This window comes from Oryctolagus cuniculus, chromosome 2 (genome assembly GCF_051225735.1).
Source record: "Oryctolagus cuniculus isolate XC-2025 breed Fujian yellow rabbit chromosome 2, ASM5122573v1, whole genome shotgun sequence".
Classification (NCBI taxonomy): Eukaryota; Metazoa; Chordata; class Mammalia; order Lagomorpha; family Leporidae; genus Oryctolagus; species Oryctolagus cuniculus.
Window position 1 is genome coordinate 169971948 of NC_142868.1, and position 25382 is coordinate 169997329.

Genomic DNA, 25382 nt, shown 5'->3' on the forward strand with positions numbered 1-25382 from the left:
CACTTGGGCCGTCTTCTACTGCTTTCCCAGGCCATAGCAGAGAGCTATATTGGAAGTGGAGCAGCTAGGACTTGAACTAGTGCACGTATGGAATGCCAGCACTCCAGGCTGTGGCTTTACCCACTATGCCACAGTGCTGGCCCCTACCTGAGGCTCTTGACATGAGCTGCTAAGGCTCAGAAGCCTCTTGAATCCACAATCTCCATCAGTATTTAGATAAGGCCATAAGCAAAGTGGAAGTTCTCTCCTCCCTTGAGGGAAAAGTATATACTTTGATGGCCATTTCTTTCTACTGGGGTCTCACACACAGAGATCCTTCAAATAGGACCTTTTTTTTTTTTGCCATGGTGTTTTGGCTTTCCAGGCCTGAAATACTCTCCTGGGCTTTTCAGCCAGACCAGAATGTCTTAAGGGCTGATTCTGAGGTCAGAGTTCTATTTAAAGTGATTGTCATTCTAAGAGTCTGCCGTGTGGACTGCTTCCCATATTGGAAGATTCTCTCCTTTTTAATTCTATTATTATTACCAGACACTTGATCTTATTTATATGATCCTTTTAACAATCCTATATATATGATAACTTTAATACTTAATATGATTCCTTTAACACTTAATATGGCATTTTTACCACCCAGCTTAATGGGATTTGGGGTCCCATGGCAAGTTTTTAAAGGTACCCTTAGAAGTAAGTTTGTAGGAATGTATGCAGAACTATACAGCTTTATAGTTACAAATTTCCTCTTCCCTCTCCTTTTTCCAATCTTATTTTTTACTGAGGTCTAATTTCTTTTTTTCTAATATTTATTTATTTATTTGAAAGGCAAAGTTACAGAGAGGCAGAGGCAGAAAGAGAGAGGTCTTCCATCCACTGGTTCATTTCCTAGCTGGCCACAATGGCCTGAGCTGCGCCAATCTGAAGCCAGGAGCCAGGTGCTTCCTCCAGGTCTCCCACATGGGTAAAGGTGCCCAAGGATCTGGGCCATCCTCCACTGCTTTCCCAGGCCATAGCAGAGAGCTGGATTGGAAGTGGAGCAGCCGGGATATGAATTGGCACCCATATGGGATGCCAGCACTGCAGGCAGTGGTGTTACCCGCTACACCACAGTGCCAGCCCCGAGATCTATTTTCAATTGACTTTATACATATATGATTAACTCTATGTTAAGTAAAGAGTTCAACAAATAGTATGAAGGAGGAAAAAAAAAACCTAAACTGTTCCTTACCGGTCAAGACAAGGGCTGTTTGTTCAAATTGTTGCTTCTGAAAGTATCAATTTCACTTCTACAGATTTCCTTTTAGGTGCTCTATTAATTATCACAGATCAAGGAGAACATATGGTATTTGTCCCTTTGGGACTGGCTTATTTCACTAAGGATGATGTTTTTCAGATTCATCCATTTTGTTGCAAATGAAAGGATTTCTTTTTTTTTTCTTTTGCTGTGTAGTATTCCATAGAGTACATATCCTATACTTTCTTTATCCAGTCTTCAGTTGACAGGCATTTAAGTTGATTCCATGTCTTAGCTATTATGAATTGAGCTGCAATATATAGGGAGGTGGAGATAACTCTTTTATTTGCTGATGTCATTTCCCTTGGGTAAATTCCCAGCAATAGGATGGCTGGGTCATATGGAAGGTCTATATGCATATTTGTGGGCTATCTCCAAACTGTCTTCGATAGTAGTTTAACCAGTTTACATTCCCACCAACAGTGGAGTAGGGTACTTTCCCCCTTCCGCCCCGCCCCGCATCCTCGCTAGCATTTGTTGTTTGTTGATTTCTGCATGAAAGCCATTCTAACTGGGGTGACGTAAGACCATTGTGGTTTTGATTTGCATTTCCCTGACAGCTAGTGATTCTGCACATTTTTTCATGTGTCTGTTGACCATTTGGATTTCCTTTTTTGAAAAATGTCTGTTTAAGTCCTTTGCCCACTTCTTAACTGGATTGTTTATTTTGTTGTTGAGGAGTTTCTTAATCATATATTCTGGTTATTAATCCTTTATCAGTTGCATAGTTTGCAAATATTTTTCCCATTCTGTCAGTTGCCTCTTTACTTTGCTGAGTGTTTCTTTTGTAGCACAGAAGTTTCTCAATTTGATGTAATCCCCAGTTGTTAATTTTTGCATCGATTGCCTTTGCCTCTGGGGTCTTTTCCAAGAACTCTTTGCCTGTGCCAATGTCTTACAGGGTTTCCCCAATGCTCTCTAATAGCATGATGATATCACATTTAAGTCTTTAATCCATTCTGAATGGACTTTTGTGTTAACTGTAAGGCAGGGGTCCTGCTTCATACTTCTGCATGTGGAAATCCATTTTTCCCAGCACTATTTGTTGAAGAGACTGTCCTTGCTCCAGAGATCGGTTTTAGCTTCTTGGTCAAATATAAGTTAGTTGTAGATGCCTGGATTGATTTCTGGTGTTTCTAGTCTGTTCCATTGGTCCATGCATCTGTTTTTGTACCGGTACCAGGCTCTTTTGATTATAACTGCCTGTAGTATGCCTTGAAATCTGGTATTGTGATGCCTCTGGCTTTGTTTTTGTTGCATAAGATTGTTTTAGCTATTCGAGGTCTCCTACATTTCCATATGAATTTTAGAATCATTTTTTCTACATCTGAAAAGAATGGTTCCAGATCTCAGAGGAAATGCTTCCATCTTTTCCCCATTGGATGCTGGCCATGGGGTTGTCATAAATTGAGTTGATTGTGTTGACGACTGTTCCTTCTATACTCAATTTGCTTATGGTTTTCATCATGAAAGTGTGTTGTATTTTAACAAATGCTTTCTCTGCATCTATTGAGATAATCATATGGTTTTTGTTTTCCAGATAGTTAATGTGATGTATCACATTGATTGATTTGTTAATGTTAAATCATCCCTGATTTCAGGGATAAATCCCACTTCATCCAGGTGAATGATCTTTCTGGTGTTTCATTGGATTCTATTGGCCAGAATTTTGTTGAGGATTTCTGCATCTATGCTAATCAAGAAATTTGTTCTGTAATTCTCTTTCTCTGTTACATTTTTTCCAGGTTTAGGAATTTAGGTGATGCTGGATTCACAGAAAGAATTTGGGAGGATTCAATTGTTTTGAATAACTTGAGAAGAATTGGAGTTAGTTCTTTAAATGTCTGGTAGAATTCAGCAGTGAAGCCATTTGGCCCTGGCTTTTCTTTGTTGGGAGGGTCTTTATTACTGATTCAATTTCTATCTTGGTAATGGCTCTGTTTAGGTTTTCTATGTCTTCATGGCTCAATTTAGGTAGGTTTTATGTATCCAGGAATCTAGCCATTTCTTCTAGGTATCTCATTTTGTTGGCATACAGCTTGTCATAGTAATTTCTGATGATTCTTTTATTTCTGTGGTGTTTGTTGTTACATTTCCTTTTTCATCTCTAATTTTATTGATTTGGGTTTTCTCCTTTTTTTTTGGTTAGTTGGGCCAATGGTGTGTCAACTTTGTTTATTTTTTTAAAAAACAGCTCTTTGTTTTGCTGATCTTTTATATTGTTTTTTGATTCAATTTTGTTTATTTCTTCTCTAATTTTAGTCATTTCTAACCTGACGCCCCCAAAGGAACAGAGTAACACTTCAATACTAGAATGTGAAAGTGAAGAGATTGAAGAAATGTCAGAAACAGAATTCAGAAACTGATCATAGAATTACTTAGAAGTAATCAGAAGCATAACCACAAACTAAAGAAATCTGAACATGACATGAAAGAAAATTTTTCTCATGAGATTGAGATTTTAAAGAGAAATCAAAATGAAATATTGGAAATTAAGAATTGAAAGGACAAGTAAAAAATGTGATGGAAAGCCTTAAGAAAAGATTCGGTGAGGCCGAAGAAAGAATATCTGAGTTAGAAGACAAATCTCTGGAAATTTTTCAGTTAGACCAAAAAGAAGAGAAGAAGAAATTAGAAAATCAAAAAAACAGTGTTGGAGATATATGGGATACTATCAAATGACTCAACATACAGGTCTTAGGAGTTCCTGAAGGTATAGAAAGAGAAAATGGATTAGAAACCCTTTTTAGTGAAATGATTACTGAAAACTTCCCTAATTTGGAGAAAGTTATGTCCAAGTACAGGAAGCACACAGAAGTCCTAATAGACATGACCAGAAAAGATCTTCACTACCACATACTGTAGTCATTCTCCACAGCAAAACATAAAGAAAAGATTCTAAAATGTGCACAAGAGAAAGACCAGATTACTTTCAGAGGCTCTCCTATTAGAATCACAGCTGACTTCTCATAAGAAACCCTCCAGGCTAGGAGAGAATGGAGATATAGTCCAAGTTTTAAGAGGAAAAAGCTTTCAACCTAGAATACTGTACCCTGCAAAGCTCTCATTGATGAATTAAGGTGCAATAAAGATCTTTCAAAACAAACAGAAATTGAAAGAATTTGTCACCACTCATCCAACCTTACAAAGATGCTTAAGGATGTGCTACACACAGAAACACAGAAACATGGTCATCACTGTGCAAGAAGGTGAAGGCAAGAACTCTCCCAGTAAAAGTACAAGGGAAATCCAAAGGAAACAATAGGAATATTTATGGAAAAAATGGCAGGGCCAGGTCATTACTTATCAATAGTCACCTTGAATGTAAATGCACTCAGATATCCAGTTTAAAGATACAGACTGGCTGATGGATTAAAAAATGAGACCCATGTATTTGCTGCCAACAAGAAACACATCTCACCAACATAAATACACACAGACTGAAAGTGAAAGGGTGGAAAAAGATATTCCACACTTACAGAAACCAAAAAAGGGCTGGCGTAGCCATGCTAATATCAGACAAAATAGACTTTAACACAGAAACTGTTAAAAGAGACAAAGAAGGGCACTATGCAATGATTAAGGGATCAGTTCAACAGGAAGATGTGACTATGATAAATATTTATACACCCAATTACAGGGCATCTGGTTATTTAAAAGAAATGTTAATGGATCTAAAGAGAAACACAGGAAGTCAATTTATCTCTATTTGCTAATGACATGATTCTATATATATGAGATCCAAAAGACTCTATTACGGCACTACTGGAACTTATACAAGAGTTTGGTAAAGTGGCAGGATATAAAAGTAACACACAAAAATCAATAGTCTTTGTATACACAGACAATGCCAAGGCAGAGAAAGAACTTGTAAGATCAATCTCATTCACAATAGCTACAAAACAAAAAAGAAAACCCAAATATCTTGGAATAAATTGAAACAAGGACATCAAAGATCTCTACGATGAGATTTTCAAAGCATTATGGAAAGAAATAGAAGACACACAAAAAAGGGGAAAAGACTCCATGTTCATGGATTGGAAGAATCAATATCATCAAAATGTCCACACTACTAAAAGTCATTTACTGATTCAATGTGATAACAATGAAAATACCAAGGACTTTCTTGTTCGATATAGAAAAAAATTGATGCTGAAATTCACATGGAACATAGGAGACCCCAAATAGCTAAAGCAATCTTTTTTTTTTTTTTTTTTTTTTTTTTTGACAGGCAGAGAGTTAGACAATGAGAGGCAGAGACAGAGAGAAAGGTCTTCCTTCTTCCGTTGGTTCACCCTCCAAGTGGCCGCTATGGCCAGGGCGTTGCAGCTGGTGTGCTGAGCCAATCTGAAGCCAGGAGTCAGGTGCTTCCTCCTGGTCTCCCATGTGGGTGCAGGGCCCAAGCTCTTGGGCCATCCTCCACTGCCTTCCTGGACCACAGCAGAGAACTGGACTGGAAGAGGAGCAACTGGGACAGAATCTGGCTCCCCAACTGGGACTAGAACCTGGGGTGCCAGCGCCGCAAGCGGAGGATTAGCCAAGTGAGCTGCGGCGCCAGCCCTAAAGCAGTCTTATACAACAAAAACAAAGCTGGAGGCATCATAATACCAGATTTCAAGATATACTATAGGGCAGTTATAATCAAAACAGCCTGGTACTGGTACCAGCATGGTACTGGCTTTAAAGACTCCTTCGTGTATTTTTTCATAGCTTTAGAGTTAATTTCTTTATAGCTCTGAATAATATTTCATTGTCTGTATTGTCTACCACGGTATAACCATTCACCTACTGAGGGATATCTTAGTTGTTTCTGAGTTTTGGCAATTATGAACAAAATTAGTATAAACATTTATTTGCAGGTTTTTGCATGTACATAAGTGTTCAACTCCTCTGGGTAAAAGACTAAGGAATCTGACTATCAGATCCTAAGGTAAGAGTGCATTTCCTTTTGTGAGAAACTGTCAAACTATGCTTCAAAATAGTGGTACCATCTTACATTCCCACCAGTAATGATTAAGCTTAAGCCCCACATCCTCTCCAGCATATGGCACTGTCAGGGTTTTAAATTTTGGCTATTCTCATAGGCAGGTAGTAGTACCTCATTACTGCTTTAATTTATAGTTCCCTAATGACAAATTTTTTTTCACATGCTTACTTTTCACCTATATATCACCCTTGGTGAGATGTCTATTCACAAAAGTGTTTTGTCCATTTTTAAATTGTGCTATTTGCTGTTTTATTAATGAGTTTAAAGTGTTCCTTATGTATTTTGTATAACAACCATTTATCAATTGTGTCATTTACAAATATTCTCCCCCAGTCTGTGGTTTGTCTTACTCTCTAGACAATGTCTCTTACAGAACTTTATAAATTTTAATGAAGTCTATTGATTATTGGCCTTTGGTGTTGCATCTAAAATGTCATAGCAATACCCAAGGTCATCCATTCGTTTTGTCATATATTACAGGAGTTTTAGATTTTTTGCATTTTATATTTATGTCTATGACCCATTTTGAGTTAATTTTGTGAAAAGTACAAGGCCTATATCTGGATTCAGTCTTTCTGTATGTGGATGTCCAGTGGTTCTACCACTATTTATTGACTATCTTTATCTCACTGTACTGCTTTTGTTCCTTTGTTAAAGATCAGTTGACCTTTCTTTATGGGTCCATTTCTGCCTCCTAACCTGATCCACCGATCTATTCATCTGCTCTTTATATATAGTTATTCTTGAAATTGAGTAGTGTCAGTCTTCAGACTTTGTTCTTCTTCAAAAATAAATTAGGTGTTTTTCCCCTCTATAAAAACTAAGATTGCTTATATCCAGAAAATAACTATTGATGATATTGTGCTGAATCCATAAATTAAACTGGGAAAACCTGGCATTTTGAAAATTGAGTATTTCTATCCGTGAAAATTGAGTCTCTCCATTTATTTATTCTTCTTTGATATATTTCATCAGATTTATAGTTTTTCTCAGACTGGTTTTGTATCTATTTTATGAGAATTTTACCTAAGTATTTCCATTCTGGGGAGTGACAAATATAAATGGTAATTGTTTTTAATTTCAAATTCTACTTGTTCATAGTTAGCGTATAGGAAAGTGATGGACTTTTTTATGTTAACCTTGTATCCTATAATCTTGCCAAAACTGCTTAATTTTTGTTGTTGTTTTGTTGTTGACTCTGGATTTTCCACAAAGACAATCAAACCAATCTGTAAATAAAGACAGTTACATTTCTTCCCTCCCAAGTTGTATACCTTTTATTTCCTTTATCTATATTTCATATGCTTTTTATTTCCTTTTGTTGTATTATATTAGCTAGGACTTCTAGGACGAGCTTGGAGTCATTAGTGAGAGAGACATCCTTAAGCATGGGAAAACAAGCTGTAGGCCTCCTGCAGATGTTCTTTATCAAGTTGAGGAAGTCACCCTCTATTCCTAGCTTGCTAAGTTGTCTTATTTAAATTTTTAAAATTTATTTATTCATTTATTTGAAAGTCAGGGTTACAGAGATGGAAGGAAAGAGACAGAGAGAGAGAGAGAGACAGAGAGACAGAGAGACAGAGAGACAGAGAGAGAGAGAGACAAAAAGACAGAGAAAATCTTCCATCAGTTAGTTCATCCCCAAATGGCCACAATGGCCGGAGATGGGCTAATCTGAAGATCTGAAGCCAGGGGCCAGGAGCTTCTTCCAGGTCCCCCACATGGGTGGCAGAGGCCCAAGCACTTGGGCCATATTCCAGGTACATCAGCAGGGAGATAGATTGGATTGGATTGGAGCAGGTGGGACTTGAACCACTGCCCATATGGGATGCCAGTGCCAACCTTCTATGCCACAATGCTGGACTCTTAAACTAATTTATCTTATTTTATTTTTTAAATTGAACAGGTGATGGATTTTTGCCCAATGATTTTTCTGCATTTATTATTATATTCATATAATTTATATTTTTTCCTGTTACATATCACATTAACTGATTTAAAATGCCGACTCAGCTTTGCATACCATAGATAAATCCTACTTGGTTATGGTATATAATTCTTTGCACACATTTTGGATTCCATCTACCAATACTGAGATAAATATTATTGAGAATTTCTGTATCTATGTTTGTGAGAGATGCTGATCTATAGTTTCCTTGGAATGTTTTTGTCTGATTTTGGTAACACTGGTCTCATAGAATGAATTAGGGAGCATACCCTCTGCTTCCATCTTCTGGAAGAGATTACAGGGAATTGGTGTAGTTTGTCAGAATTTGCCAGTGAACCAATATGGGCTTTGTGCTTTCTCTTTTAGAAAGCAATGAACTCTTTATTTCCCTTAGTATATATTGACCTATTCAGATTGTCTATTTAGCACGTTCTTTTGAAATGCTCTGTGCCATTCTGTTCTCTCACGATTCTCAAACACCTCTAGATTGTGGAGCAATTCTAATCTTTTCAAAGTTCTACACAGATACATCCTCAAAGCCCCCATTTTTGTTATGAGCATTATAATTTCTAACTTATTTGAACTTAAAATCTTCATATATTTTCTATTTAAATGCATTTTTCATTTGGAATAGCTTTAGATTTACAGAAAAATTATAGACAGTACAGACAGCTTCTGCATATGCCACATCTAGTTTTCTCTGTTATTAACATTAATCACAACTGCATTAATATATACAATATTGCCATAAATTTTTACAATGACTCAAGAATAGTACACTATTATTAACTAAATTCCTTACTTCTTTCAAATTTCTTCTTTTCCCTACTGTTCTTAGGCACATTTAAAAAAGATACAGATTTAAAAAAATTTTTGTACATTTATTTTCATTTTATTTGAAAGGCAGAGAGAAAGAGGGAGAGAGAGAGAATGAATCTTTTTTTTTTTTTGACAGGCAGAGTGGACAGTGAGAGAGAGAGACAGAGAGAAAGGTCTTCCTTTGCCATTGGTTCACCCTCCAATGGCCGCCATGGCCGGCGCACTGCGGCCAGCGCACCACGCTGATCCGAAGTCAGGAGCCAGGTGCTTCCTCCTGGTCTCCCATGGGGTGCAGGGCCCAAGCACTTGGGCCATCCTCCACTGCACTCCCTGGCCACAGCAGAGAGCTGGCCTGGAAGAGGGGCAACCGGGACAGAATCCGGCGCCCCGACTGGGACTAGAACCTGGTGTGCTGGCGCCGTAAGGCGGAGGATTAGCCTACTGAGCCACGGTGCCAGCCAAGAATGAATCTTGAATCTGCTTTGCTCTCCCAGTGTACCCCAATGGCTGGGATAGGCCAGGCCATAGTCAGAAGTGTGGAACTCAGTTTGAATCTCCCACATGGATGGCAGGGACCTGAAATACTTGAGCTTGGGTGTCACCTGTTGCCCCTCAGTGCGTGCACTAACAGGAAGCTGGAAGAGGGTAGGGCTAAGATGCAAACTCAGCCCCACTGATATGGGACACAGATGTCCCAAGCGCCCTCTTAATGCCTGCCCCTCTTGGGCATTTTTAACACTTTGCTCTCTCTCCCTATTTCCATATTGATTTCTATTAATTCATACTTTGTAGGTGTTTTACATGTTAAAATATTTTGAATTGTAATTGTCAACCATCATATACCCTAATCCTCCTCATTTTATGTTATGTGCAACCTTTATCTGCGTACTTTAAATACTTTAATACACTGACAAAATGACTGAACATACAGGGGTCAAAGATAGAGACCTGGCCCTAGCATCATCCCTCGACTGACAATGATCTGTTGAGTAACTGAGGTTCAACCCCTCCTGCAAGCATGGATGAGATGACACAGGGACTTGTCCACATTTCTGCACCTTGTCCACAAGGATGTGATGAGCATACCTGCCTTAATGCCTTGCTTACATTCAGATACAACAGTCTAATTTCCCTATCCTATTAGGAAAGAAATTAAAAATAGAACAAGTCATAATTTTAGAAATATCTATGTTGTATTTACTTGAACTTTCTCCCCTACAGATTCACAAAACTGTGAATGTATGTCCTACAATTAAAGGAACAGATGTTATATTTACTGATCTAGACTGGTGGAATCAATCTGCTTTTATCTTCTGAAAATAAGAACACTTAGACAAATCTCTAGGCTTTTCATTCGCTTGTGCAGTATGTTCTCTCCATGTCACTCTGATGAAGGGGGAGAAAGGAAAGAAAAAACCCTCATGGTTTCTGAATACATTATATGAAATATGTATGTTTACTTTTTAAATAATTTGTCACTGGAGTCTTATTGTTTTCATAATCTTTTGTGAAAATAGGCTTCTTTAAGGTCTAAAATATTATTTAACATATTACATATCATAAATTTAAAGACCAGCTGATTACTTTTCCCACAAGGTCATCTCTTCTTTTCTTTCAATAAATTCTGTTTGTGTATTATTTTTTCATATTGCTCATTAACATAATTTAATATTTTATTTCTCAAACTCGCGTCAATGGACTTGCCAAAGAAGGTTCACAGTATGGTGTATTACCTCCATCTAGAGGTCATTCTATGTTTTGACAAGAATCTTGTATTTACTTTGTATTGATACTGAATATAGTCTCAAAAACTGACTACCAGACTGCTTCAACAGCTGCTAAAACAAATGCACTCATCTCCCGGCAGCATTTTTGGTTCAGCACCAGTGCTATTTGTACTGCGAGAAAGCAGAGGCCACATATTACAGCGTATGAGACTCTAAGATCTAAGTTCCAGTTTCTGTTTTTCCACTTACTGTGTGGCTCTGGTTACTAATCAACGTACTAACACACACTCACACATACACTCTTCCTTGCTTCCCCTGTCTACCAGTTGGACAGAGGCTGCTCTGTGAATCAGATGCTATAAGACATGTGGATATGATTTGCAAACAGTAGAGCACAAAAAATATGTAAGACATTATTCATAATTAAGGTCATGCCTATTTGGACAACAAATCGCAAATTCATTGGTGACTTTATTCTCTTGATTCCAAAAGTATTTTAGGCCAATATGACAAAAACAACAGAATTACGTAGAAAGTGTTTGCAGCCTTGAAGTTACAAAGCAATTTCATTTTGGGAAAGATAAGGGTGAAGCTAAGTCTTTAAATACCTTTAAATGCTATTTGTCTTTCAATCATTACCCAAATACTGACCCTTTAAGAAAACTGTCCTTGAAGATTCCAACTTTTGTTTCAAACTGAAGGCTTATGCACCATTGTGTGGCTCTGTAAATCATGTCTGTAAATTTACACTGCAGGGCCAGATGGTAAACACTTTAGGCTTTGGGGCCAGACGGTCTCTTTTGCAATTACTCAAGTCTATTGCTGTACAGAAATGCATGGGTGTATCTGTGCTCCAATAAAACTTTATTTACAAAAACAGGCAGTAGTATTTGGTCTATATGCCACAGTTTGTCTTTCACATTGCATGAATGAGAAAATGTTTAACACCTAAATATACTGAAAAATATCCTAGTTCAAAAAGAGCTGTACTTGATTTTTGATTATAATTAATTATGGAATAATTTTACCTAAATTGTTTCTCAGCTAAAGTTTAATTTTTTAAACTTTCTTAAACTCTACTATTTAATGAGTAAAAACATTTTTGTATTTAGCACAGTAGATATAATAGTCTAAAAGAAGATTAAATTGACTTCCAAATTTATTAAATGCTATCAACTGATTAGATTTTAACTCTAAATCAAAAACTGATAATGAATAAGAAATCATGTGAAACACAATTGGGTCATTACTCTGTGTGGGTGCTGACAAGATTTAATCCTGGAATTAAATCTCGTGGCTATAAATAAGGCAATTAGTTCACAACAAAAAGTGAAAAAAGATGAACAAAGCACAAGTAGCCCAATTAGCAGAAGGCAGACTGGGCAGCGTACTCAGAGGGAGTTCAGCGGCTCTGTCCTCGCCAGATGGACAGCAAGGCAGGCCGATGCCCTCACAGAAGACGCAACATGTTCCTTTATGAAAGTTTGGAAACTCACACTGAGGAAGGTCTGCAAGTTGAGGATTAGCCTCAGATGTACATCTGAAATAGGATTGTTTACGGACACAGATGCATGTAGGGGAGAGGGAAGGGAATAGCAGAGAAAGAGCAACTGGTGAAGAGCAAGAGTGGGGGAGGATAAAGAGGAGGAGGAGGAGCATTAAGAACTCAGAGTTCACAGTAGGACTTGGGTGTTCTTTCTACATCCAGTCTGGCTGACCAAGCTCCCAACCATCTCCATGATCCATGAAGATGAAGAGACAAGAGCACAGCTTGATCAGTACAAATTCATGACAGCTACAGGTGGAGAGCCAGAAGTACCTTAAGGCATATATATGTTGATTTATTAGTATTATGCAAATTAGATGATCTAGATAACCTGGCTATAGAAATAATAGCCAAGGCCCTTATATATGAAGGAAGTGATTTTAAACACTCGCACCAGGATGTTAACTACAAATTTATCTTGTTCCTAGGGTTTTGGCAGAAGCACAAGGTGCAGAGAGGAATATTTTATGCACAGAGTATTCCAGCTCCTAAGTACGATGCTCTACTGCACATGCATGACACGCTAAGGAAAGGATTCCCAGGTTCTGCCAGCCCTAGCCCTTCACCCATTTCCAGGCTCCATAAGAGAAGGCAAAGCATTCACTGGAGGAAGAGACTGGGGCTTCTGTAGGGTTATGATGAAAGAGGGTGAGGGCTAGCTTTGCATCCCATCTGATGTGACAGCAGCCTCAAAAACCTATCACGTCTTAGCCATGGATCACTTAGGAGTTCATGGGGCATATAAAATGTTAACCCGGCTACCGTTAAGTGAGAGTTTGTGAGTAGAGCTCCCCCTGCTGATGGCAGAGCAGAGAAACAGGTATGCTTTGTGAAAAGGGTACGTACTTGAGAGTTTGGTGGGAAAAAAGGAGTTTCCTGTGGGACAATTGTGGGTTTGTGGAAAGGGAATTGTTCTGAGAAAGATTTTGCCTAATGGTGTCCCTTGGGGAACAAAATAACTCCAAAGAGGTTGGATTTATACAAACCTAGGGCTGAGGAAAGGGTTATACATTAACTTATTACTGTATCCTCTTAGTATCTAAAATATCTGCATTGCAGGACAGAAAAAAAGGTAATGAATTAAAAATTATTGCAAAAATGAAACTATAAGTAAGAGGAAGAATAATAGTTAAAACAACATATTTCTGCTTGTATTTTATAATTCCGAACATAAAAAGGATCTAAAACCAAGACGCAACTGAGAATGATTTTTTGTTGCTCCAAAGATATTCACCTATACATATTCACCTAATTCGATTCCATTTCTTTCAGCTTTCTTACATTATAAATGAATTTTTCTTGATCTTGGGAATTTTGATACCATGATTAATCAGGTTATAAGGAATCCTTGATGAGCTCTTATGTGCACTCTTTCTACATTTTATTTAGACACATGGCATCATTTTGGTAGGTGTTTTCAAGTTAGATTATATATATATATATATTTTCTTTGACAGGCAGAGTGGACAGTGAGAGAGAGAGAGACACAGAGAGAAAGGTCTTCCTTTTGCCTTTGGTTCACCCTCCAATGGCCGCCGTGGCCAACACACTGCGGCCGGCGCATCGCGCTGATCCGAAGGCAGTAGCCAGGTGCTTCTCCTGGTCTCCCATGTGGGTGCAGGGCCCAAGCACTTGGGCCATCCTCCACTGCACTCCCGGGCCATAGCAGAGAGCTGGCCTGGAAGAGGGGCAACCGAGACAGAATCTGGCTCCCCGACCGGGACTAGAACCTGGTGTGCCAGCGCCGCAAGGCGGAGGATTAGCCTACTGAGCCGCGGCACTAGCCAAGTTAGATAATATATTTAACCAGATTTGATTACCATTTATCATCTTCAAAGGCATTACATTTGTTATATTCATTTATTAAATCTTCAATTTACCTTAAATATATTTAAAATATGCACAATGAAAATAAACACTACACAAACAGTACTGAACTATCCACTAAATACATTCTTTTCAGTGAATGTGACTGATAAATGGGTCAACTGCATTGTAAAAAATCCACTGTAATTAATAAAGGAGTATCTTAGAATTGAAAGGCTACATATATTCTATGCACTCACCACAGATGACAATGTCCATTCATAGGTGCTCTGGAAACAGCTCTTTCACCTAAAGTTTTTCCTGCAAGATAAATGGCCTTGTATTTAGTACCTTCATGGGAGGTGGCAGAGGTGAATTACTGAATTCATTGATTCCTAAAGTATGGTCCCAAGACTCTGCAGAAGCAACAGCATCATCTGTAAACTTCTTAGAAAGGCAAATTTTCAGCCACACACGTTGAGGTTACAGCCCAGCAGCCTGTGTTTGAATGGGCTTTCTGCTATATGCTTAAGTTTGTAACTCACTGGGAATAACTAATTTAACCAAGTGATAGAAATGTCATTCAATTGATACTTAAAGGTACAACAGAATTTTTTTTTTGTAATCAAATTAAACAACATTTACTAACTGCCATAATTGTATGAACATCTGGGAATAAAATGTCAGACAAGACAAAGTCCCTGATATTCAGTGGTTCACAGTTTTGTACACAGCAAGTATAGAAACAAATTTCATACAAAATATAAGCGGTAAAAAGAGAGCATAGCAGAGTGAGTAGCTGTCGAAAAGGCAAGGATGGCTTCCCTGAGAAGTTCTTGCCTACTCATTCACAACAAGAAACAGGCTCATTGACAGAAATAATTCATCTGAATTATTTTACTTAACTTTTACTCATGTAATAATGACTTTGAATTGGGGTAGGTCTGATGGTTTGAGAAATCAAGTGCCTGCAACAAAACAGAACTGCATTTTGTGCGTCTTTCTCAAAAGGGGCCATTACGTTAGGACATTCTTTTTTGCTGCTCCATTGTTAATACTTTCTGCTTACTCTAAGAGATTATTCAATGATATGCAAAATGAATTTCCAAGTAAGTGGTTGAAGTAATCTTTACAAATAAAGGACTTCTATACTGAAACCATTCTATTTATTAATTTATTAAGTTGGCATTCTACTCATACAGCTCGGTTAGATGGAATACCTATGTAAATTGGAAAAAAAAGTAGTTTGATCATAACTGAAACTACATTGTGGGCAATTATTAAAGGAATCAGTAATTTTTAAATGAATAAGACATACTCTTTTTATAAAATATTGATGAAAGAAGCCAGCAAGGGCACACAAAAAATAGAAAGCTATTCCTTGTTCATGGATTGGAAAAATCAATATCATTAAAATATCTATACTACTTAAAGCAATCTACATACTTAATGCAATCCCTACCAAAATATCAATGACATTATTTACAGAATTAGAAAAAAATCCTAAAATTCATATGGAATTACCAAAGACCCAGAATAATCAAAGTAACCCTGAGCAAAGCAAGCCAGCTGGCGGCATCATAATACCTGATTTCAAAGCACACAAAGCTATAATTTTTTTTTTGACAGGCAGAGTTAGACATTGAGAGAGAGAGACAGAGAGAAAGGTCTTCCTTCCATTGGTTCACTCCCCAAATGGCCGCTACAGCCGGCGTGCTGCGGCCGGTGCACTGCACTTATCTGAAGCCAGGAGCCAGGTGCTTCCTCCTGGTCTCCCATGCAGGTGCAGGGCCCAAGCACCTGGGCCATCCTCCACTGCCTTCCCAGGCCACAGCAGAGAGCTGGCCTGGAAGAGGGGCAACCGGGACAGAATCCGGCGCCCCAACTGGGACTAGAACCCAGGGTGCAGGCGCTGCAGGCAGAGGATTAGCCTAGTGAGCTGTGGCAGCGGCCAAAGCTATAATTTTTAAAACAGCATGCTACTGGCATAAAAACTGACACATAGATCAATGGAACGGAGTAGAGAGCCCAAAAATTAATCCACATACATACAGCCAATTGATTTTTGACAAAAGTGCTCAGATCATACATTAGAGTGATATAATCTCTTCAACAAATGGTGCTGGCAAAACTGATTTGCAGAATAATGAAATGGGATCCATATCTCTCATCATTTACAAAAATCAACTCAAGATAGATCAAAGACATAAATTTAAAACCTGAAACTATGAAGTTGCTGGAAGAAAACGTACAGGAATACTCTAGGACATTGGTGTAGGTGACAATTTCTTGGATAACACCCTAAAGAAAGCACAGGTAACAAAAGCAGAACTACACACATGGGACACATCAGACTCAGAAGCTTTTGCACAGCAAAGGAAATGACCAATAGAGTGAAGAGACATCCAACAGAATGGGGAGACCTATCTGCGAGCCACCAATCCACAAAGGATTCACATTCAGAATATGTCAGCAACTCAAAAAACTCAACAACACAGGTAAGAAAAAGCAACTAATCCAGTTAAGAAATGAGCAAAGGACTTCAATAAACAGCTTTCAAAAGAACTATAAATTACCAACAAATATATGAAAAAATGCTCAACATTACTTGTCAGAGAAAGGCAAATCAAAACAACAATAAGATATCAACTTGTCCCTGTCAGAAAGGCTGAAATCCAAAAGACAGAGAATAACAAATGCTGTTGAGGAACACTTATATACTGTTGCTGGGAATGTAAATGAGTGTAGCCTCTGGGGAAAACAATATGAAGATTTTGTGAAAAACTAAAAATAGCCTTGCCATCTGGTCCAGCAATCCCATTTCTGGATATATTTCTTTGATACCAATAGTACTTTTATAGCAGTACTGTTCACAATAGCTAAAATATAGGATGAATCATGGTGTCTATCAGATGAATGAATAAAGAAAATTTGGTATATATACATAATGGAATATTATTCAGCTATAAAAAGAATGAAATTCTACCATTTGCAGCTAAATGAATACAACTGGAGGACATCATGTTGAGTGAAATAAGCCAGACACAGAAAGACAGAAATTGCATGTTTTCCCTTACATGTGGGAGTTAAAAATTTATAAAAGAAAAAAGCCCAAATAACAAAAACAAAAAAATAAATGCCTATGTGTTTCAGTATTGCTTTAAATATAGTTTTGTCAAATTTTTTAATACTTTTGTCAAAATAATGGTTAAGAATATTATACTACCATAGTTTTAATGATCTGTGATTACTTGAAAAATATTTATATGGGTAAAATGGTTACTTTTTCATTTGATTATTGTTTATAGCCCTTGCCTATAATTCTGCTAAATTAGGGTATTTTGAATTGAAAAAATACTCTTCAATGCAAAAACACTGACTTTAAATCAACATTTTAGCTATACTGCCAAGTGAATAAAACATTCAGCATGCTCCCACGTGCCCTCACTCTGGGATATGAAAGGAAGCTGGGCGGTACACAGACTGGTTTTGTAGTCACACCCAGCAGCTGAAGCCCAAAAGAAAAACTCTTTACCTCACAGAATTCTCTTGTGGCACTGTTACCGGAGAATGCAAGGGTTCTTGTCTTCGTGCAAGAAAGAATTCAGGCGTGAGACAGAGAGTAGTGGAAAGCAAAAAGCAAGGTTTATTAGGGCAGGGACATCCGTAAGAATGGATGGGCACTTCTCTGGACAGAACCTGAGAGAGAGAGCCCAGTCACTCAGACTGGGGGAGAGCAAGGTTACATGGTTGAGTGGAGAGATTACACCTGGGCAGGTCAGGCGGGCGACTCAGCATAGAGGCAGAGGGCTGAGTGCACAGTCTGATTGAGGCTGGGGGTTTTTAAGGGGATCGGTCTTGCCTCCCCACCTCTGCTCCTCCTGGAACAAAGGACTTTTTGGATGTAAATATGAAAAATTCCCATCTGAGTTTTTCCCCTGAAGTTATCAGACAGGGGAAAGCCTGGCTGGGTCACCCCAGGTTAGAGGAGCCTTAGAGGAAGGATGGTTATCCAGTAGAAGGGGCAGGGCGTTTGAAGTGCAGATACTGGGCTGCACCTGGAAGGTTATCAGGCAGAAGGGGTGGGACCCCCACCTGGCAGGTTATCGGGTAGAAGGGACAGGGCAGGATGCTTCAAGTGCAGATACTGGGCTGCACCTGGAAGGTTATCAGGATGAATTTGAGATGCATATGCTGGACCTCTTAGATGTCAATTCTTTAGGCCTTTGTCACACACAAACAAGCTCGTATCTGACTTACTACCTAACAGCATTATGAAAATTATAATAATGTTCCTTTAAACACAAAATTTATACTTAGAATATATTATAGTCAATCATAATACTTCAAAAACTATTGGGTAATGGTAAGAATTTTCTGAAAGAAGTCTTCACTCTCCAGTGATAAAATTTTTTCCTTAGCATAACAATTTCATTAGTAAGACAAACCTTCAGCACCTCTTCCTCCTTTATACTGAATTCCAATGGCCTTCAGTTGCTGGTCTGAACCTCTGCTCTCAGCTCCAGGGTACATGGTCATTACCCTAAGTAATGACTTAATCCTAATGCACTGAATTATGACTGTCTATTGATCTTTTCTACAGAGTAAATTTCTTATTGTGGCACTGTCTTAATATTTATATTCTTCCTTCTCTCCTTTCACCCCTCATTTTAACATTATTAGACACAGTGGTTTGAATAAATGGTTAAATAATGGAATTCATTTTAACTTATTAATGTGTAAATGAACATTTCTAAGGATGTACTCTTTTTTCTTGAGCATTATAAACTTTAATCTCTTTTTTGATACACCTTATTTCAGTCCTACACTCCATTCTTGCCCCCAAATTCCCTTAGCCCATTTTTTCCATTTTTAGCAACTCATACATGAACTCAACTCAACTTCTATTCCATTTTTTTATTTTTCTTTTTTTCCCAGAAGCCTTTTATTTAAGGAAACAAATTTCATAAATACAACTTTAGGAATATAGTGATTCTTCTCACCCCACCCATACTCCCAGTTCTCTTCCTCCTCCCTCTTCTATTCCCATTGTTATATTTTACTAAGATCTATTTCCAATTAAATTTATGCACAAACAATTAACTCTATACTAAGTAAAGAGGTCAACAAGTACTATGAAAAAAAAAACCAAACCTGTCCCTCAATAGTTAAGACAAGGGCTGGTCAAAAATCATTGTATCTCAAAGTGTCAATTTCACTTTTATAGATTACCTTTTAGGGGCCCTTTTAGTTATCACAGATCAGGTAGAACATATGGTATTTGTCCTTTTTGGATTGGCTTATTTCACTAAGTATGATGTTTTCCAGATTCATCCATTTTGTTGCAAATGACAGGATTTCATTTTTTTTACAGCTGTGTTGTATCCCATGGTGTACATATCCCATAATTTCTTTATCCAGTCTTCAGTTGATGGACATTTGGGAAGATTCCACATCTTGGCTATTATGAATTGAGTTGCAAGAAAATCTTTCATATGCTGATTTCATTTCCCTTAAGTAAATTCCCAGGAGTGGGGTGGTTGGGTCATTTGGTAGGTGTATATTCAGATTTCTGAGGTATCTCCATACTGTTTTCCACAGTGTCTGTACCAGTTTACTTTCCCATCAACAGTGGATTAGGGTACTTTTTTCCCCACATCCTCACCAGCATTTGTTGTTGGTTGATTTCTGTATGAAAGCCATTCTAACCAGGGTGAAGTGAGACCTCATTGTGGTTTTGATTTGCATTTCCAGGATGACTAGTGATACTGACCATTTTCTCATGTATCTGTTAGCCATATAGATTTCCTCTTTTGAAAAATGCCTGTTTAAGTTCTTGGCCCATTTCTGAACTCTGTTTTTTTGCTGTTGTTGAGTTTCTTGATCACTTTATATTTTCTGGTTATTAATCCTTTGGTAACTGCATAGTTTGTAAATAATTACTCCCATTCTGTTGGATACCTCTTCACTTTGCTGTTTCTTTTGCAGCACAGAAGTTTCTCAATTTGAACTAATTCCATTTGTAAATTTTGGTTTTGATTGCCTGTGCCTCTGGGGTATTTTCCAGTAACTCTTTGCCCATGCCAATATCTTTCAGGACTTCCACAATGTTTTCTAATAATTTGATGGTACTAGGTTGCATATTTAGGTTTTTGATAGACTGTGAGTAGATTTTTTGGTAAGGTGTAAGGTGAAGGTATTGCTTCATATTTCTGCATGTGGAGATCCAGTTTTCCCAGCACCATTTGTTGAAGAGAAAATCCTTGTTACAATGATTGATTTCAGCTTCTTTGTCAAAAATAAGTTGGTTGTAGATGCTTGGGTTGATTTCTGGAATTTCTATTCTGTTCCATTGGCCTACAAGTCTGTTTTTGTGGCAGTACCAGACTATAACTGCCTCTGAAATCTGGTATTATGATGTTTCAAGCTTTGTTTTTGTTGTGTAAGACTGCTTTAGCTATTTTTAGTTGTGTTTCCATATGAATTTCAGCATCATTTTGAGAAGAATGTCGTTGGTATTTTGATTGGTGTTGCACTGAATTGGTAAATTGCTTTCGGTAGTCTGAATATTTTGATGATATTAATTCTTCCAATCCATGAACATGGAAGATTTTTACTTTTTTTGTGTGTCTTCTATTTCTTTTTTTAATGTTTTGTAATTCTCATTGTAGAGATCTTTGACATCTTTGTTAAATTTATTCCAAGGTATCTTATTTTCTTTTGTAGCGATTGTGAATAGGATTGACCTTAGAAGTTTATTCTCAGCCATGGCATAGTCTGTGTATACAGAGACTATTGATTTTTTTGTGTTAATTTTATACCCTTTCACTTACCAAACTCTTTTATGAGTTCCAATAGTCTCTTACTGGAGTCTTTTGGATCCCCTAAATATATAAAATCGTGTCATCTGCCAATATGGATAGTTTGACTTCCTCCAATTTGTATCCCTTTGATTTCTTTTTCTGGCCTAATGGCTCTGGCTAAAACTTCGAGGACAATATTGAATAGCAACGGTGAGAGTGGGCATCCTTGTCTTGTTCCGGACCTCAGTGGGAATGCTTCCAGCGTTTCTCCATTCAATAGGATGGTGGCCATTGAGTTTGTCACAAATTGCCTTGATCATATTGAGAAATGTTCCTTCTATATACAATTTGCTAAAATTTTTCATCATGAATGGGTATTGTATTTTATCAAATGCTTTCTCTGCATCTATTGAGATAATCCTATGGCTTTCGCCCTTCAATTTGTTAATGTGATGTAGACATTAATTGATTTGCAAATGCTGAACCATCTCTGCCTATCAGGGATAAATCTGGGTAAATTATATTTCTCATGTATTGGTGAATTCAATCAGCTAATATTTCTTTGAGGATTTTTGCATCTATGTTCTTTAGAGAAACTGGTCTGTTTTTCCCTTTCTCTGTTGTATCTTTTAGTGGTTTAGGAATAAAGGTGATGCCAGCATCATGGGAGTTTGGAAGGATTCCCACTCATTACTATTGTATTGGAGTCTGGGTCTCCCTTTAGATCTATTAACATTTCTTTTAAATAGCCAGGTGCCCTATAATTGGGTGCATAAATATTTATTACAGTCACATTCTTGTTGAACTGATCCCTTAATCATTGCATAGTGCCCTTGTCTATTTTAACAGTTTTTGTATTAAAGTCTATTTTGTCTGACATTAGAATGGCAGCACCAGCTCTTTTTTGGTTTCTGTTAGCATGGAATATCTTTTTTCCATCCTTTCACTTTCAGTCTGTGTGCATCTTTTGTTGGTGAGATGTGCTTCTTGTAGGCTGCAAATACATTGGTTTTGTTTTTTAATCCTGTCAGCCAGTCTGTATCTTTTTTTTAAATTTGTTTGACAGATAGAGTCAGAGAGAGAGAGAGAGAGAGAGAGGGAGAGAGAGAGAAAGATCTTCCTTCCATTGGTTCACTCCCCAAATGGCCACTACGGCCGGTGCGCTGTGCTGATCTGAAGGCAGTAGCCAGGTGCTTCCTCCTGGTCTCCAATACGGGTGCAGGGCCCAAGCACTTGGGCCATCCTCCACTGCTTCTCGGGCCACAGCAGAGAGCTGGACTGGAAGAGGAGCAACCGGGACTAGAACCCGGCACCCATATGGGATGCTGGTGCTACAGGCAGAGGATTAACCAAGTGAGTCACAGCACCAGCCCAGCCAGTCTATATCTTTTAACAGGGGAGATGAGGCCATTTACACTCTAGGTGACTAGTGATAAGCAGCTTCTTGGCCCTGCCATTTTTTCAAAAAAACTCCTATTGTTTACTTTGGATTCCCTTTGTACCTTTACTAGAAGATTTTCTGCCTTCACCTTCTTTCATAGTGATGACCATGCTTCTGTGTTTCTGTATATAGCACAGGCTTAAGCATCTTTTGTAAGGCTTTCATAAATGACAGCTTTGCAGGCTATAGTACTCTGAGTTGATAGTTTTTTCCCTTAAGATTTGGAATATTTCTTGCCATTCTCTCCTAGCCTGTATGGTTTCTGATGAGAAGTTAGCTGTGAGTCTAATTGGAAAGCCTCTGAAAATAATCTTGCATTGCTCTCATGCACATTTTAGAATCTTTTCTTTATATTTAACTGTGGAGAGTTTGACTCAAAAAGTGTCATGGTGAAGATCTTTTCTGGTCATGTCTATTAGTTCTATGTGCTTCTTGTACTTGAAACTCCTTTTCTTTCTCCAAATTAGGGAAGTTTTCTGCAATTATTTCACTAAAAGGCATTCTAATCCATTCTTTCTTTCTATACATTCAAGAACTTCTAAGACCTGCATGTTGGGTTGCTTGATAATATCCCATAAATCTCCAACACTGCTTTTAGTTTTCTAGTTTCTTCTTTTTTTTTGGTCTGACTGTAAAGTTTCCAGAGATTTGTCTTCTAACTCTGATGTTCTTTCTTTCTTCTAACTCACTGAGTGTGTTGTTAAGGCTTTCCACCACATTTTTTTATTTGTTCTATTGAATTCTTCATTTCCAATATTTCATTTTTATTTCTCTTTAAAATCTCAATTTCAAGGTAAAATTTTCATTCATGTCATGTATGGACTTCTTTAGTTTGTGAATTTGCTTCTGATTACTTCTAAGTAATCCTACAATCAATTTTTTGAATTCCATTTCTAGCATTTCTATTTTTTTAAGATTTACTTTATTTATTTGAAACTCAGAGTTACACAGAGAGAGGAGAGGCAGAGAGAGAGAGGTCTTCCATCCACTGGTTCACTCTCCAGATGGCCACAACGGCGGGAGCTGCACCGATCCGAAGCCAGGAGCCAGGAGCTTCTTCCGGATCTCCCACACGGGTGCAAGGGCCCATGGGCTTGGGCCATCTTCTACTGCTTTCCCAGGCCATAGCAGAGAGCTGGATAAAAAGTGGAACAGCCGGGACTAAAACCAGCGCCCATATGGGATGCTGGTGCTTCAGGCCAGGGCATTAACCCGCTGTGCCACAGCGCCGGCCCCACCATTTCTAGCATTTCTTTAATCTCTTCATCTTCACATTCTAGTACTGAAGTGTTGCTGTGTTCTTTTGGGAGCATCCTTGGTATGAGCATGGATTCTGCAGCAATGACTCTTACCAGGGAATCATGGGGCCCTAAGCATGTGGAGCCACCCACAGTGACTGCCCAAAGACCCAGCCACATCTTGCACCCTCCCACGCAGCCACAGTGTTTTCAGCCTCAGCAAAACCTCCCATAGTCATGAGCACCCAGCCCCCTGTCAGTTTTCCCAGTCAGATCCAGGTGTCTCCTCTTAGCTGGTTGCTGGGTACCCAGACACAAACTGGCACAACTTTTACATGTCTAAAATGGTGCCTTCCCTCTCTTGGCTAGAAGGTGCCAGTGCTGGGTGGTCAGTGAGAGATAAACATGTCTCCCTTTTTTTCCTCTAGGTTGGCAGGAACACTGTCCCTCACTGGGCTCCAAGCCAGGCTCCTGCTAGGCTCTTCCCACAGCTGTATCGCCAGTGGCTTAGGCTGCTGCAGTCTGATCTCACCTCACTCTCCAAAGCTGGTGCTGAGGCTCTCAGCTGCTAGAGTCCTGAGTTGTGCGTGTGCACACCCTCCACATAGGTCCACAGTGTCCTTCTAATTTGTGTGGAGTTTTCTCTGCCATTTTCTCCCTAACTCTTCTAGGGGTTGTACTCTTTCCACTTTTTTAAACTATCTTCCCCTAGACTAGAGCAGTAAGCTTCCTCCCTATTCTGCCATCTTGAAAACCTCTCTATTCCACTTTAAAATAGAGATCCAAAGTGAATTTCACCTATAGGAAGCTGTTTCTTGCATAAGAGACTTCCTTGCATCATAGCTTCCTTTCCTTTATACATCCCTTTCCCATATAACAAAGGCTCATTAATATTATTGACAGGTATTAAGATTTTCTCTCCCACAAGCTCCACTGCTGTCTGAGAAATATGTCTGTTGTGCTATCCCATTCCAACCCCCTGACATAATGCCCAGGGAAGGGCAGGTACTTAAGAAAGAAACAAATTAATATTAATGCATGCTGAAACAGTTTCCATAGATAGGCTTTGATTTTCTTAGTAGATACAAAAATAAATCTATTTGTTCTTTTTGATTAACTTTTCATTTTTCTTGAAGCTAAGAAAATTCTAGAATTCCACTTTGCATATGACCCAAAAACAATTGAGACAGAAAAACTGCCATATTAAGCCGATGATGGATATTTAACAAACAAGAAGGGGATGGGAGGTCTTCTCGTCCTCCTCCCACTGGGGAGAATTAACATGCAGAGGTCATGCAGCACAGCGACCCCCAGGGAAGAAACACTTGGCTGAGTGTAAAGAGGTCAGGAAAACCACTTTCTTAGAAATCAAAATGACAGATAACTAGAGTGGGAGAAGATTTTTTTTTTTTCTGTTTCTTCACCATGCTATCTCACAGAAGAAAAGCGTGTCAGAGAAGACTTTGAAATAAAAGGATTGCAGTTATATTGATGTCAAATTACTATGCTGAAGCTCAGAGAAATGACGGTGACAGGTTTTTGCAAGAAAGAATTTGATATCTGTTAAGAGTCAAGGTGATATGAACAATAGCAATTAGAAATTCTGGCTGCTTTTGTTGTTATTTTTAACAAAATGTCAAAAATATGCCAAAATTATGGATGATAGTACAATGAATCAACATGTACTCCTCATTCAGCTGAAATAATTGCAACTCAAGGTTCATTTATTTTCTTAAAGCAGATTTTGATAAAACAACATTAACTAAAGTCTGAGAAGTT

At 38.3% G+C, this 25382-nt stretch overlaps 1 protein-coding gene across 22 annotated transcripts in view; it reads right to left on the reverse strand.

The window, feature by feature from the left end:
- Nucleotides 1–25382, reverse strand: part of RMDN2 (regulator of microtubule dynamics 2) — a 102698-nt gene that overhangs the window by 43337 nt on the left and 33979 nt on the right. For 17 of the 22 annotated variants that reach the window (XM_017340818.4, XM_089327713.1, XM_017340815.4 and 14 more), the window contains one exon: nt 14382–14442. The exons of the other annotated variants lie outside the window; for them this stretch is intronic. In XM_017340818.4, the coding sequence (XP_017196307.3) occupies nt 14382–14442 (61 nt within the window). The remainder of the gene's footprint in view (nt 1–14381; nt 14443–25382) is intronic. 22 annotated transcript variants of the gene reach the window in all.